Here is a 14,167-nt window from a genome sequence, read left to right as displayed (position 1 = left end):
CTTGCATGTGAATGAGTATCTTTGATGCACCAGTCATGGATATCTGCCGCGAGAACTGCCTTTGGATTGAATGTGGAAATCGAGCACCGGATCGCGTCCTGGGAAGTCCGCGGTCGGTCCGGGACTGGCACGGAGTAAGATTCTTACTCCGTGGGCACTGATAACCGAGGATGCCCAAGAAATGCACCCTTACCAGTTGTCGTCGCATTCAAATGCCCCTACTGGTCATTTCATAGGAAAGAGGAATGAACGCTCGATTTTCGTAGGATCCAGAAGTGCTTACCCCTAGTGTGTTTGGTGGCTTCCAGCCGCATCCCGGCAGTGGCAGTCCATCGGGGCCCAGCGGGCATGGTGCGTCTAGTCCCGGTACTCCCTGCGCCGACGCAAAATAAACGAAGCAACAACGTGCACATCAAGCTGTGCACTTAAACAGCACCACGGCGGTGTTATTTAGCGTCGAATATTTTCTTCGCAGATTGTGACGCATGCCGGGCTTTAAACAAAAATTTGTTCGCTCTTCCATAACATGCACCCCGGATCCCTCTACCTCAACTTTGCACCCTTCATGGTGGCGCACGTGGATAGACAGAACACGCATTGTCAACTGCTGAAGTGTTTCGCGGCAGCACAATTTTAAATGCAGAGCATTTCAGTAACTCACGATGTCACCCGCGTTGACGTCCGTAGTCGTAGTCCGCACCCCTCCCCCTGCACTATATAAAAAAAATACTATCCGGCGTCTGGTTTCGATCCCTCGACCCTGCGGGCGGAACGCAATGTACATGGTGCTCTACCCACTGCGCCACAAAGCCGACACAGAATGGGAGGCTACGAACGCGCCTTATATCCTTGACTCATTCAAACTACGTCAAGAAGCTGCTGATACAACGCATTCACTACCACCAACTCCCCAAACACTAAACGTTAACGCAATACACCCACCCCCTATGCGACGCATTTACTCGAGTCCCCCTCGCGGGGAGATGGGCCCAATTTTTCTTATGCCTCGGGTTCCTGCCGCTAGAATACATGTTCTGGAGTCGGATCCGTTTACACCAGTAATCGTGCACAATTTATGTTACGGCCATTCACTTACGTGTGCGGGTTAATTCTGGAAGGGGAATTAACCCGTTTTTCTTTTTTAACAGTCACCATAGCACGCGTATCCATTGCGCGCCAGGACATACTGAATTTGGGGTCTCGTTCACGCTCTTCACGCGGGTACATATCTCGAGGTTGGATTTAGAGTCTTTCAGAGCAGAAACCTGACGTACCTATTTCTTTTTTTGTGTGTGCAGGTGAGACAGTGTGATTGTTATCGCGGCTTCTCTTGCTCATTCTTGCCTCGTTTATGTTTCAGTGGGAATGAAGTGTAAAAGGCTTCCTAGAGACTGAGGACCCAAGGTCTTGAGTAACTATGTTCGGATTCAGTCACGCCCTCCGGCGCCCCTCGCCGCCAAGACGTTTCTTTGGGACGCCACGCCACATAAAACCACGACAGCGCAAAGACACCATAGCTTATTTCCTACCATAGCTTTTCTTTTTCCACACTGCCTCCTAGGAATCCGCTGTTCCGAACTGCCGACTACAGGTCTTTTAAATGTTAAAATGCCAAAAATCAAAATGCCGGAAAAGAAAAGGGGGAGGAGTTTCCTTTGCAACAGAAAGCTCGAGCACACTTGATCACACGGCCTTTTAATATGCGCCGTATAAGCGTTTTTTATGAAAAAACGGGTGCCGCAAAAGTAATTTAATGTAACCGTAACTAAGCGGGTTTTGTTTTTGTAGCGTGTACGGCTCTGGTGTTGGCTGATAATAAGTGAATGACCAGTAGTGATAACAAGCGCTAACTGCATCCGCCGTTCAACGTCTTCGAGCTTGCTTGGCACGGAGACCCAATAAAGTAGTTCGGTGCAGTGCTCCCGCTCTGCCCCGTTCGATCAAAGTTAATTTTCTTGTCCGCGAGCCACTAGCCGAGGGGGAATTCGGGGCTATACTGGAAGCGGGTTCTCTAGCCCGGAGTGGGGAAGTATTCATATGTAAAGCAGAGAGTGTTTACTTGATCTCCTTTATCGCCCTTGTCTCCTTTCTTCCCGCGCTTCCCACGAGGTCCCTGAAGTCAGGAAGAGAGAGAAAAAAAGACAAAACTGTAAGGACGAAAGCAGCCAACCCTCTCGATCCGCACCGCCAAAGGCTGTACCGGAGGTGCGACTGCTCTCTTTTGTTAGCACAATGTTTTAGTTAGTTTTTCTTTTTACGTTACACCGAGTGGCACTGCAGTCAAACCATGCCTGGTCATCACAGACACCTTTGTCTCGATCCGCGGGCACAATAATGGAAAGGAGGGAGCCCTTACGGAAAGGCCACGGGCGGGGTAGCCAGGGGCCCAAGCCGCGACGGGCTAGCCGGGACGGCTTCTTGAAACGACCGCGGAGTGACGCCAAAGGGCTCAGCCATGGGCTGCCCCGCAATGAAGAGTCATTTGGCGCCACGCCTGCCCAGGCAATTTCTGGTTTATTTGCTTGTTTCTCTTTTTTTTTTCTATCGCAAAGCTCGAAGATAAAAAAAGAGCGTTCACACAGTGAAATTTCTGGAACCCACCTCATTCGCCCCCTCCACACGCATAACAACAGCCGGCTGGCGCTTAACGATTCGAAGCCGCAGGGAGAAACGCGCACACTTTGGATTATGCCAACAAATGCCATTTTACCAAGACGCAAACAATTTGTTTTGTAACATACTGCCTGTAACAAAGTGTGACATTCCTAGGGCGTATCGTAGAGAAGGGCCTAGAGCACCGCAGCTCACGGACCCTTGATTGCATGTTCAGGTTGAGCATGTGAAGACATAAAAATGACCATCGAGGTGGCACTGTTCCACCGCAACATTATACAGGAAAAACGTTATTCCATTTTCTGGCGAAGGGAGCAAAAGCATGAAGCCCTGCATGAAGCATGAAGAATGAAGCCGTGAAACGGCACGCAGTGCCATGCTTTTGTGCATAAGCTGAGACGCTCACGCATAAGGTCGCGGGTTCGATTCCCGGCGCTGGCTACTCCACAGCTGTGGAAAGCGGAATACGAAAACGTCCTCGTTAACGAGAATTCGACGCATGCTATTAGAATCCCTGGGTGGTGTAAATTATCCGTGACCTTTGTTCCCGCGCGCCTTACAAGCTAGCCCAAAGCAATAAACCACGAATTGTTTGTTTTAAAGACGATAGTCTTTCTTGGGCTATTAAACCCAGAAATTTTGGTCTGTCTGTCTGTCTGTCTGTCTGTCTGTGACTCGATTCAGCCACCCGGCCAAAGTAAAACAACGCCTGCGCAATAGTCTTATATAGTCACAGCTAAATCTACCCGTCTAAGTCTGGTGTTGTGTTCATACTTGTCAACATTGTTGAAGAAGAACAAGACATTACGCAAATATAAGACAACAAGTTAATACAGAAGTGATATTTGCAGTGTTCCTTTATAAAAAGTCATACATGCTTGACTTTTGCGAAATTAAATACTTCATCAACTGCAGAAAAAAAAATTCACTTCGCCGTCGCCTGCTGTCACCCGCGCCACTATAGCTTCTGGTGCCATTTTAAGAAATCAACCGGCAACAGTTACGGAAGGTTCCACTAGATAGGTTCCACGTTCTGTTTGCAACGCACGTGGAGTAGGGAAACGCGGTTCTATAAACGTTGAAGTAGGGCGCCTCGATTCACGCGCGTCTTCGCCGTACGGCAGCGTTGGAATCGAGACGCCCGGTTTGGAGCAGTGGAACGCGGGAAATTTAAAATGATTTAAGCAGACCTTTGGCGTCTTTACCTTGGGATGAGCGCGACGCAAGAGGAACAACATTAGAGGTGAGCGGGAAAGCGAAGGGAGGCATTCACTTGGCAAAAGTCGATAAAGACTATCGTCTTTTGACGACATTTGCAACGAAAGGAGCAGATACGCGGCCAATTTTTTTCATTCACAGGGCCTTATAAGTGGATAGATTATTTGATTCGGAGAGGGCAAGCTGCGCTTTATAAATGGCTCCGCGAATTCCCTTATTGATTCAACGTTTAGAAGATCGGGCTCTACGGAAAATTGCGCATACGAAAAAAAAAAAAGCAAATAGAACACCATCGAGAGCTAGACGAGGATTTAACAATGAATTGCGAAAGCGTAAAACAAGAAGCAACGAATGTTATTTTTCGTAATATGATGAGGCGAAAAATGAACTTGTAATAATATGATTATCTCAGCTCCGCTTATTATAACAGACGTAATACACCATTAAAATATATAAATAGGACCCAATGCAGGTCACATTCAAGTCTGGCCTGAAAAAAAAAAGTGCATACAGTGTATCTTTATCTGCTCCCTACCCTTTGGCAGGATGTGAGAGTGCTATGAGAATGTGCGTCTGCACTGAAAAATTTACCTATGCTGTCTGGGATCATTTATTTTCGTACTGACGATGCAAAAATTCTGTCTGTCTTAGCGGTTGGAAAATATTCTTGGCAACTGCGTATTTATTATAATATGAACTGTCTGCTTTTGATAGATCTTATAATTGGTATTATTTACCATTCTCGAATACTTCAGTTGATTCTCTGGTTTTAATTCTTTTCTGATTGAACTCTGATAAGTCTCACTGATAGTTTTTCTTGAATGCATATAGTAATGCATTTACCAATTTCGCAACCTTGTATTACGTGATTAAAATCATTTGCCACTCGTCGACATCTATAAGTAAAGTGTGCCATGGATTTAAATTTCTCGAAGTAGAAATGAGATTGCAGTGCTTGAATATACCTCGTGTGATACTTCAGGGAGAAATAAAATTGTATTACTCTTTTTCTCTTAATCCAGTTGCAGGCTTTGCTTTTGTTATTTTGATTATTCCGAATGCGCTTCAATTTTTCTACTGCTGTCCTTTGAAGTTGTAATTTTTGACAGTGCGATGATCCTGCGATAAAGTGTAAACTGCGGTGAGAAGAAAAAGAAAACAATTCAGAGGCATTCCACTCTCTGAAAGTGCATGGCCAGAGGAGCTGTTTGTGGTTATTGGATGGCGACAAACCACAAGCTCTCCGTCGCGCCGGGCAAGCGCTCAACGGGATGATAGCCACGTCGACGCCCTGCGTTTTGAGCCTCGTGGTGTTCGGCGTCCCTACGGGCATCGCCCTTACGCTTGGCATGCGCGGCCCGATCGTCGTCATTGGTCTCCTGCTGCCGCCTTCGCGTCACCGACACCTATTTTAAGTGCGAATGCACTTTATAAGCGACCCCAAACCATCCACCGCCGGCGGCGGCGGCGTCCGCAGTGCTCCTCTATATTTAATAAAGAAACAGCATCCGGCGCCAGGTATCGATCCGAGGACTTTGCGGCCGCAGCGCGACGCTCTACCGACCAAGCCACGGACGCGACGGTGATATCAGTGTTAGTGACGCGCGTTATATCTTTAACGCATTCAAACTACGTCGTCAGCGGCGTGCGTTGGCGACTCAGCGGCGTTATAGCGGCTTGATAACTGCGTGGTGTACACGTGATACTACAAACCCGATGGAAGAGATGGAAGAGAAGGCGGCGAGGTGGTGGGTTGCGGGGGCCGAGCGCAAGCGCCGCAAGCGGGCCGACAACCGTGCATTCGCACTTTCACATTCTCCCCCTCGGGGAAATGCGGGGGAATTTTTTCTTTGCGTAGGCTTCACTGTCGAATCCATGTTGTGGGAAAGCCAACCTACAAAAACCAAGCTTAAGACCGACCTTTTTAAAGTCGGCTTCACTTCTCAACAGAAGTACATTGCTACGAAGATGTGCTTTCAGGGGCAATATACACGATCTCATTTCAAGAAATGAAAAACCGGAGGCGAACAGATGGCCGAAATGAGACGGTGCGCCGAAGCGAGGAGGAGGGGGGCGGATTTTCTCGGTCTATACGCACGCACAAAACGCGGAAGTTATCTGTAAAAATTATAGACGGTTTGACTGCGCCAACCAGGAGTGTCGTGTGAAATTAGCGTACATTCCTGCATTTAAGGCAGTGTCCGATACACCACTTCGGGTGTGTGTTACTCTGCGGGATGAAACACTTTGGTAGGCTTCGGAACACGCACAAAAGATTCATAGAGCGGGCACAGATTTCTCGTGGTTGACACTATTAGTGCTGGCGCTTAAAGTAATTGATTATTGATTCATTCATTGCTTGTTGTATGCTCCAGCATGTCTCAAGTTTACAAAGCTTTGTCCAATACATGATTCCGGGTACGTTCTACACTGTTGTTATGTATCCCTTAGCTAGAATAATAGCAGCTGCTGTAGGGTATGCGCCAGCTTAGACCTAACGCTTGCGGTCTTACGACGTCAACCGCCACCCGCAGCTTGACACGCAGAACGTGCAATGAGTACTTTGTACAGGTACCGGTTTACGAAACCTCCAAGCTTGGCGTTAAACCTAGCGCCCGATGTTTCATTAAATAACCTTCAAGTTGAGCCTTACGGCTTGCTCTGCAACGTCTCATACCTATTGTCCGTGGAGCTGCAGTACAACGTCAGTCCTCAAAGCGTGACGTTAGGCCTAAGGTGGGGCCGTCACATATCCGTGTCGCCCCATCTCTCTGCTGCGCAGCAACACTAGCGCAGGCGAGTTATGAACTGGAGAATGCGAAAGCTTCACGAAAGTAGCTTCATAAAAAAGGCTCCACGAATTTCCCTCGAAACCGGCAGCAGTAAACTAATAGTGCTGTCGCAATGAGATCGGGTATTTACTAGACGATACCACTGGGCCAAGGAGGCGCGCCGTTAGGATGCGGATTCATTCGGGCTCCCCTGTGGCCAGGCTAGAGCGGAGGCGCAGAGCGCGCGCCTCCGCTCTAGCCCGGCCGTGGCTACCCGGGAGTCTTTAGACTGCGCTGAAATGTCCACATATTGGCGTCTTTTTTTCTGCGACCACCAAAAAACGGCCACTGCGACGGGAATCGAACCCCCGACCTTGTGCTCAGTAGCACAAGGCGGACGGTGAGAAGAAGCACTAGGATCCTCCCGACCTAACACTGAGTGTAGAAAAATGTTGTGAGCAGGCTTCAGCGCTTTCGTACTGAGTTCATTGTGAAATCACGCTAAAAACACGATACTTATTACTTAGAATACATGATATTTTTCTCCTCCTTCTTCTTCTTATTATTTGCGTATTTGTGTTCACTGCAGGAAGAACGCCTCTCCCAAATCATTGGGATGGTTCGGCCAAATACTGTACCAGTGTGTCAACATCCTGTTCTGGTGAGGAAATAATATACTAAACGGTGGTTAGGGCCCTTTTATATCGATGCATAAAGCAAGCGCCCATGACTCCCAGATGCCTATACACTGAAATTTCTTTCAGAGATTTGGAGAGAGCAAATACCGGCAATTAGTGTTCGTGTTAGGGCAGATAATCTGCACCTGCAGGTATCCCTATTGCCATTATAAATGCCGAATTTCTGACAAGTAAAGACTGCTGACGAGCATCGATCACCGTTATCGTCGACGTGTTATCGTCTAAATACAGGACAAAGCGCTTTTCATAATCTCCAACCATTCCTATCCTGTTACCTGAATGCATTTTTTGCCCGCTATTAAATTATGTCTCCACTGAGTTCTTTGTCTTCCCCTACTTTCCATTTCGGCCCTCGGTAACCATTCTGCTGATCGAGTAGTTCACTTGTTGCCGATCTTCTGCGTCGCATCTCTGGCCCGATTCTAGTTTTTTCGCTTCATTTCAGCTGGGGTGCGCCTTCTACGCCAAATCGTTTCCTTGTTCATGGCGGTTTCGATCCACATTCCGTAGCAGTACACCTAGAAATATTTCTTTCATGGAGCATTGGGGCTATCTAAATTTTTTTAAGTGCCCTATAAGGCCCTACGTTACTGAATTTACCGAAAGTGTGCTCCAGAAATGTCGATTGATTGCATGCAGAGGTAACAAACGTATACGACGTTACTCGTGAATTCTTTGCGAATGCAGCCCACACCATACCAATTTTGTGCTTTATTTACTTGTCATGGTTAAGATCAGTACTGACAACGTGTCCAAAATAATCATTAATTCAATTCTCCCTGTATTTCGCTTTTAGATAGAAGGGCTGCCTAGCTGCTCGGCTGTTCAACACTATGCCCGACAACTTCACAATTAACTGTAAGCCTAATAGCGAGCTTCATTCATCGACGTCATCAACCATTTTTGCAGGCTCTCTCCGGAGTAATGCATACACCCGCGAAATATACTTTCAACTACAAAAAATAGTCTAAAAAACTAATTTTCAAACCTGTATAATGTCACTTGACGCTGAAGCTACCGGGTTAGCGATTCAGTACAGACTTCATTTGTTTTATTCATCGCTTTGTGTGGATATCTAGATGCGAAAGTGTTGTATTGTGCCTAATTTTCCTGCCTTCCAGTACATTTCAATACGGTGCTTATTTACCCTGTCTTGGCGAGAAATAAAGTATTCTGGCTTTCCAAATGTAATACAAGCCGGCTGATTGCGTAACAGCAGGAGCAAGAAAAAGCCGTCTCAGCAGAGTTACATTTACTTTTTCTCTATCATCCCCGATGAAACTTGACGTCGTCAATGCGGTAGTGGAGCGTGTGTTTGAGTGCCGGCAGAGAAAGTTAATCGCTGCAGGCGGAACCAGCTTGATGCGATAGGGGCTTGGAGCATATTGCACAATTTCCCTTGCTTCGAGCCTCGAACTTTGCTGATCGCATGTAACTTGGGACTGGAGCATTCACTTTTCCTTTTGTAACGGTAGTGCTGTACCCAGATTCATTTTCCGAAAAATCGATAGTTTCAGAGTAAAGTCCCTTTAACCCGAGCAATGTGTTGCAAATATACTGCGAAATGCTAGGAGTCGGCTGGTATACATGGCTTGTGTTGCGACCCGCAATAAAAAGAATTTTCCGCCATGATCCTTCATTTTACTACTGCTTCTCCATCAAATAAAACAGGAAATCATAACGCTGACGTTCTCTAGACGCGGCTACATTGAGCCGTTGTACAGACACTGCGTAACTCGTATTTCAGTGTTGCAACTCCATTAGCCCTGCGTGCGTCACAGTGCCTACTCTAGTCTGGTCTACCAACGTCTGATCTAGTAATGTACATTTCACAGCAGTGATAATGTAGAACGCCTAATTAAAATATGAGTGTTTATAGAAGGAAATCACAAGTTCTCGCGCATTTTGATCATCCATTCGTAACTTGATGACATCGTGTTTACCCCCATCGTTACGCATAATTAGCGCTGCCAACTTTCGATTTTTCTTTTTCGTATACGCTAGATCGACGTCGTGGTCAGTTGCATCCAGTAACACCTTCTTGATAGAGCTAGAACGGGCATAACTTGCCTACGTCGCATATTCGTACAGCAAACCTACACAGCAAACTGACACAGCGAACCCTGCAGTCTGAGGACCAGCGATGAGCCATTTTCTAACGCAGCGCTCGAAAATATTTTCTTATTCTCGTAACGAAACCGAGGTGAACGAAACGTACCTATAACAACTAAGGACGTAATATTACAAAAAGATAGAGATACGCTTGTTTTCTTCTTGCCACCTGATAATTTGAACTTTTAACGCATTTATTAACATGACAGTATGGTACGGAGAGTATGCGCAGCTGCCACCACTCCCGTTGGTGCGAACAATGCCTTGCACCGGGCGTGGAGGGGGTAGTGAACCCGCTCGTAGGCCGTGTATAAAAACCTTGGCCCAACCGAACTGTAAGCTGCACGTCCTCGGTCTGAAACATGCGCGCTACCACTGCGCTATCGGGAAATCCAACACAACCACGAGAGGACGTCCACTGACGGCTGTGACACGTGCTAGTGCACATGCGAACACCGGCACTTGCCCTGACAGGGAAGGGACTTTCAGAAGAACCGACTCAAGAAGGCATTCTGCGTGTGAAGCCATTTTTAAGCTCGTTTCAATGTGGAGCCTGTGAGGGCTGAGTGTTGCGCCGGTCCCGAAGAGACAACTTAACATGCTACCAGGAAGTGAGGCAATCGACCAAGCATGGAGACACCGGAACAGCGACCAAAATGAGCGAGGCGAATAGGCTGTGTCGGGAAGGGGAACGGGATGCGATCAATATGGGACGCGGGCTATCAATCCAGTTGCAGCGAAGTGTACTCGACCCTGTCTTGATGAATCTCCGCCTGAATCACCTGGATTGCGTGGGCGACGTGTAGGTCAGTTAAGGTACGGGTCGCCGTAAGGACTCGCATCACATGGATGGATCGACTCGCAGCCCATGGATGTGTCGTTCCCTCTTCTTTTGCCCCTGTATTTCTTCTGCTGTTTTAATCATGAATTTGAATCTCAACCAACTAGCCCAACTTGACATCCTACTCTAGGATTAACAGAGACCGATCCCACGATACATATTTGCCAAGTCGATGTCGCTGCCTCACATGCGCAGACAGGTAGCGTATTGGGTGCGCCCTAATACTGGTTCTTGGCTGACGTCTTTATTTTAAACCAAACCAGCGTACCAAATACCTGCACATCCTGATTCATTAATTTCCTAGACAATGCGCAAGAGCAGATCAGCGCACCGATAAACAGTCAACACATATAGCGATGTCCTTCAGTGGAATCTTACAAGCAAATGCATCCTTGATTGTAGTTACAGTGCCAAAGGTTGAAATGTGTCGCCACTATTGTATCCAAACTCTATTTATGAAATGAAAAGAAAACTTCTTTGCTCCACCAAGTATGAAATTTTTCAATCATCCCACCACACACTGGGATGCAAGATAGACGAAGTAGTTTGGAAGACATCACAGGACCCGCGACATTGGCCCTTTAAAAGTAGGAAAATGAACGATCCCACAGTGACGTGCCACATACATTGCTGCTGGCACCACACCAGATCGAGCGGCGTATGTAGGGATGCGGAAGAGCTTCAAATGCGCATAAGTTTAGTTGAGTGGAAAACGACTGGCTTTATTCTTCCTTCCAAATGGAATGTCACAAGGTTTCTGAAAATTAAACTCAGCGAATTCACCCGCTAGTCCAGTGGCTTTACGAAAAGAAGGCGAAGCGTCTCGTTGGGGCGTAGTTTGTAGTGAAAAATTTCGGCACTGATATTTGTAGAGAGCCAATTCAGTTCATTTGAGAATTCACGAACGAATATTTTGACGAAATAATATGGCGACTGAATTATTCCACGCGTCGCAAAAGTGCACGGGCCATACATTTGCTAAAAGTATTCCACTGAGGATACAGACATAGTTTGCTACTTTTCCATGCACAGTCATTCTTGGGTTCAGTCAAGTAAATGAATGAAACTGAATTGTGGTGTGATTGCGTTTGCCCTAAAAAAAAAAAAAAAACTCGTCATCTTCGTAATGATTACGTATTTTGTCGAATCTGCAGCACGCTACCGGGAACAGGTCATGTGACTTTTCCGTTAGCGAGCACAATTTCGTTCAATAAGTTTTGTCCAGTTTCTTTTCGCCATATAGACCGACATACGAATCCGTAGCGCCGTCATAACGCTGTCAGGATGCCCAAACCAAAAGACATCACTGAGGAGTTTGTGAGATACAGTTTCACAGGTTTAGTTTAGCAGTGTTGGAAAAAGAAATCGCGAAAGCGGTGCTTACCTTACAACTATTCTTTTATGCCTGACGCAGTTTTTTAACAGTGGAGCTGTTTAAGGTCTCGCAATGTGCGTTGATACCCCGTCACGCCAGGTGAAGATACCCCGATGGGCCAACAGATGGCACCATGACGATGAAAAGCGTTCGAGAAACGGTGACTCCTGTACCCCCAGTTTTTCTTTAGGGCCTCAAAAGAATAAAAAAAAAAACTCTCCCCGTGGTCGGAATCTAACCTGGGTCCCTCGCGTTATGAAGCAAAGCAAACATTAAAGCAAAGCTTTTTTTCCAACAAAAGCAGGTTTATTTACATAAAGAATATGCAGTGTGCAGGAAAAAGAAACATTACTGTACATTCCGCTGCATTTTGTTACATTGTTGGCGACACATTCCAGACTGGCGGGTTTGCCTGATTAAGGGAAATCACACTCATACAATATGGAAAGCACATGTACGGAAAAAAAAAGGGGGGGGGGGTTGTGTTTCGTTGCAACATGGCCGGCCACTGTCTTCATAGCCACTTAAAGCGTTCTGTCTCCTTTGTTTTAAAGGCTACCGTCTCTAGGCAGCAGTGCACAAGGGCCTGGCCCAGTTCATGGTCCGAGTGGGGTGCCTCGAGCGCAATCACCATACACTCAATCTTCTGGACGAAATGTCTCCGCGCTGGCTTGGGGGTGGGAGCACATTCCACCGCATCCACTCGCTCACGCCATAGTGAGTCTAGACCCAGTGTAATGACGCATCCGCAGAGCTCAGAGTGCTCTGTCGGGACGTCTAGGTAACAGATACCCGACCAGTCGATGTGGACGCCTAGAAAATACTGTACGTCATCCCAGAAATAACGCGCGGTGTTGCATTCTAGGAACACATGCTCCGCCGTCTCCAGCCTCCCGCACAAGAAGCAGCCGGCACCGCACGGCAGAAAGAAGCCACGTTCTTCCTGCCGGAAGAAAACGTTTTTGGACCCAGTCGAAATCGGCAGGCACGTGATCCGTTTTAGTACGCCCCGCTTAGCCGCCTCCACTGGTGGTTGTCGGTAGAGGGGTGAGGGAAGGAGCTCTGCGAGAAGGTCGCGGTAAAACCGTCGGGGTTTAACCGTAAGAAGATAGTCCCACAAGAATTGCTGTTCTAGTAGGGCGACAGAGCCACAGATTTCTTTCTAGAAAGGGGAGGCTGGAACATCATGGTGCAGTTGGACAGTTGTGACCAGCCACTTTGCAATGTGGGCAGAGCCGGTGGACTGGAGCGCTCCACGGAGAACAGGGTCGGTCTGGCCTCGGAAATAAATAAAACGCTGGACTGTAAGTTTAATCTCCACGTGGAAAAGGCCCAGGCCACCGGCCTCTAGACTACAAAAGAGATTTGTGCGCCTCATAGGCTAGTACGAGGAGCGCCAGACGTAGACCGCCCCCTGTCGCTGCAACTTGTTCACCGATTTCGTGTCGATGAAGGTGGCCCACGTCAAGTATAGGGTAGCGGGGTAGACTACGACATTGCAGACGTGAACTCTGGCGACCAAGGCGATGTGTCGCGTTCTCCAGGGTTGCAACTTGGCCTTCGCGGCCGTAATCCTAGGTCGCCATCTGGCTGCATTGCCTTCCCCTAGGGCCATGTTTACGCCCAGGTAGCGGTGTATTGCATCCTTCCATCGAGGGCCACAAAAGCTGGGGGGCTTGAATTAACACTCGCCCAGCCAACAGCCCTCTGACTTGGAGAAGTTTAGTTCCGCTCCAGAGAGGCGGCAGAAGCGACGTGCCAGCTCCGCGACCTCGCCCACCTTGGTCCGTGATCTGCAGACGACTGCGATGTCGTCCGCGTACGCTAGCACGCGGAGTTCTTCGTTCCCGAGAACCAGTCTCCTGATCGAGTTGTAAGTGGCGATCATTCGACAGAGCGGTTCCAGATAAAGCGCGAACAAGACAGGAGACGTTGGACATCCTTGGCGGACCGACCTGCTAAGCTCTATGGATGGTCCAAGTGCTCCCCCAACATCACACTTGTTGCGATGTCGGCGTACCAAGTTTCTAGCCATTCCATCATTGTTTCCCCTATCCCACAGTGCCGAAGTAGGGTGAACAGAAATGTGCGATCGACTTGATCTAAAGCTTTTCGAAGGTCTAGTTGCAGTACCACAATAGGCATCTAGCCCACCTCTGCGGCCTCACAGGCTGTCCTCATTCAATGGAAATTGGTGTTTATTGAGTGATCTTTGAACCCGCAGGTTTGATGATCACCAACCACCCCTCGGAGGGCCATCTCGAGGCGTCGAGATAGGATCCTTGCGAGTATTTCATAGTCGGTCGATGGGAGTGTGATTGGGCGAAAGTCGGTTACGGCCGGCCGGTAAAGTTTTGGAACTGGTCTCTTTGGGGATCAGAACGAGGTGACTTTCCCGCATGGAGTGAGGGAACCGCCTTTCCTGCCTGCATTTTTAAAAAACAGTCACTAAAATGGGCCCAACTCTTTTCAAAACACCTGATAGAATTGGGTAATGATGCCGTCCGGTCCCGGAGCCTTGTTCTTAGGTAGTTTTTGA

At 47.8% G+C, this 14,167-nt stretch overlaps 1 protein-coding gene across 6 annotated transcripts in view; it reads right to left on the bottom strand.

The window, feature by feature from the left end:
- LOC144146608 (uncharacterized) overlaps positions 1–14,167 on the bottom strand; it is a 478,728-nt gene that overhangs the window by 16,481 nt on the left and 448,080 nt on the right. For all 6 annotated transcript variants that reach the window (XM_077678547.1, XM_077678552.1, XM_077678560.1 and 3 more), the window contains 2 exons: positions 2,060–2,113; positions 284–373 (listed from right to left, as the gene is read on the bottom strand). In XM_077678547.1, the coding sequence (XP_077534673.1) occupies positions 284–373; positions 2,060–2,113 (144 nt within the window). The remainder of the gene's footprint in view (positions 1–283; positions 374–2,059; positions 2,114–14,167) is intronic.

The sequence above is a fragment of the Haemaphysalis longicornis genome, unplaced genomic scaffold, assembly GCF_048455015.1.
Source record: "Haemaphysalis longicornis isolate Haplotype H1 unplaced genomic scaffold, Haemaphysalis longicornis Haplotype H1 scaffold_1, whole genome shotgun sequence".
Lineage (NCBI taxonomy): Eukaryota > Metazoa > Arthropoda > Arachnida > Ixodida > Ixodidae > Haemaphysalis > Haemaphysalis longicornis.
This window is presented reverse-complemented; position numbering and strand designations above follow the sequence as displayed.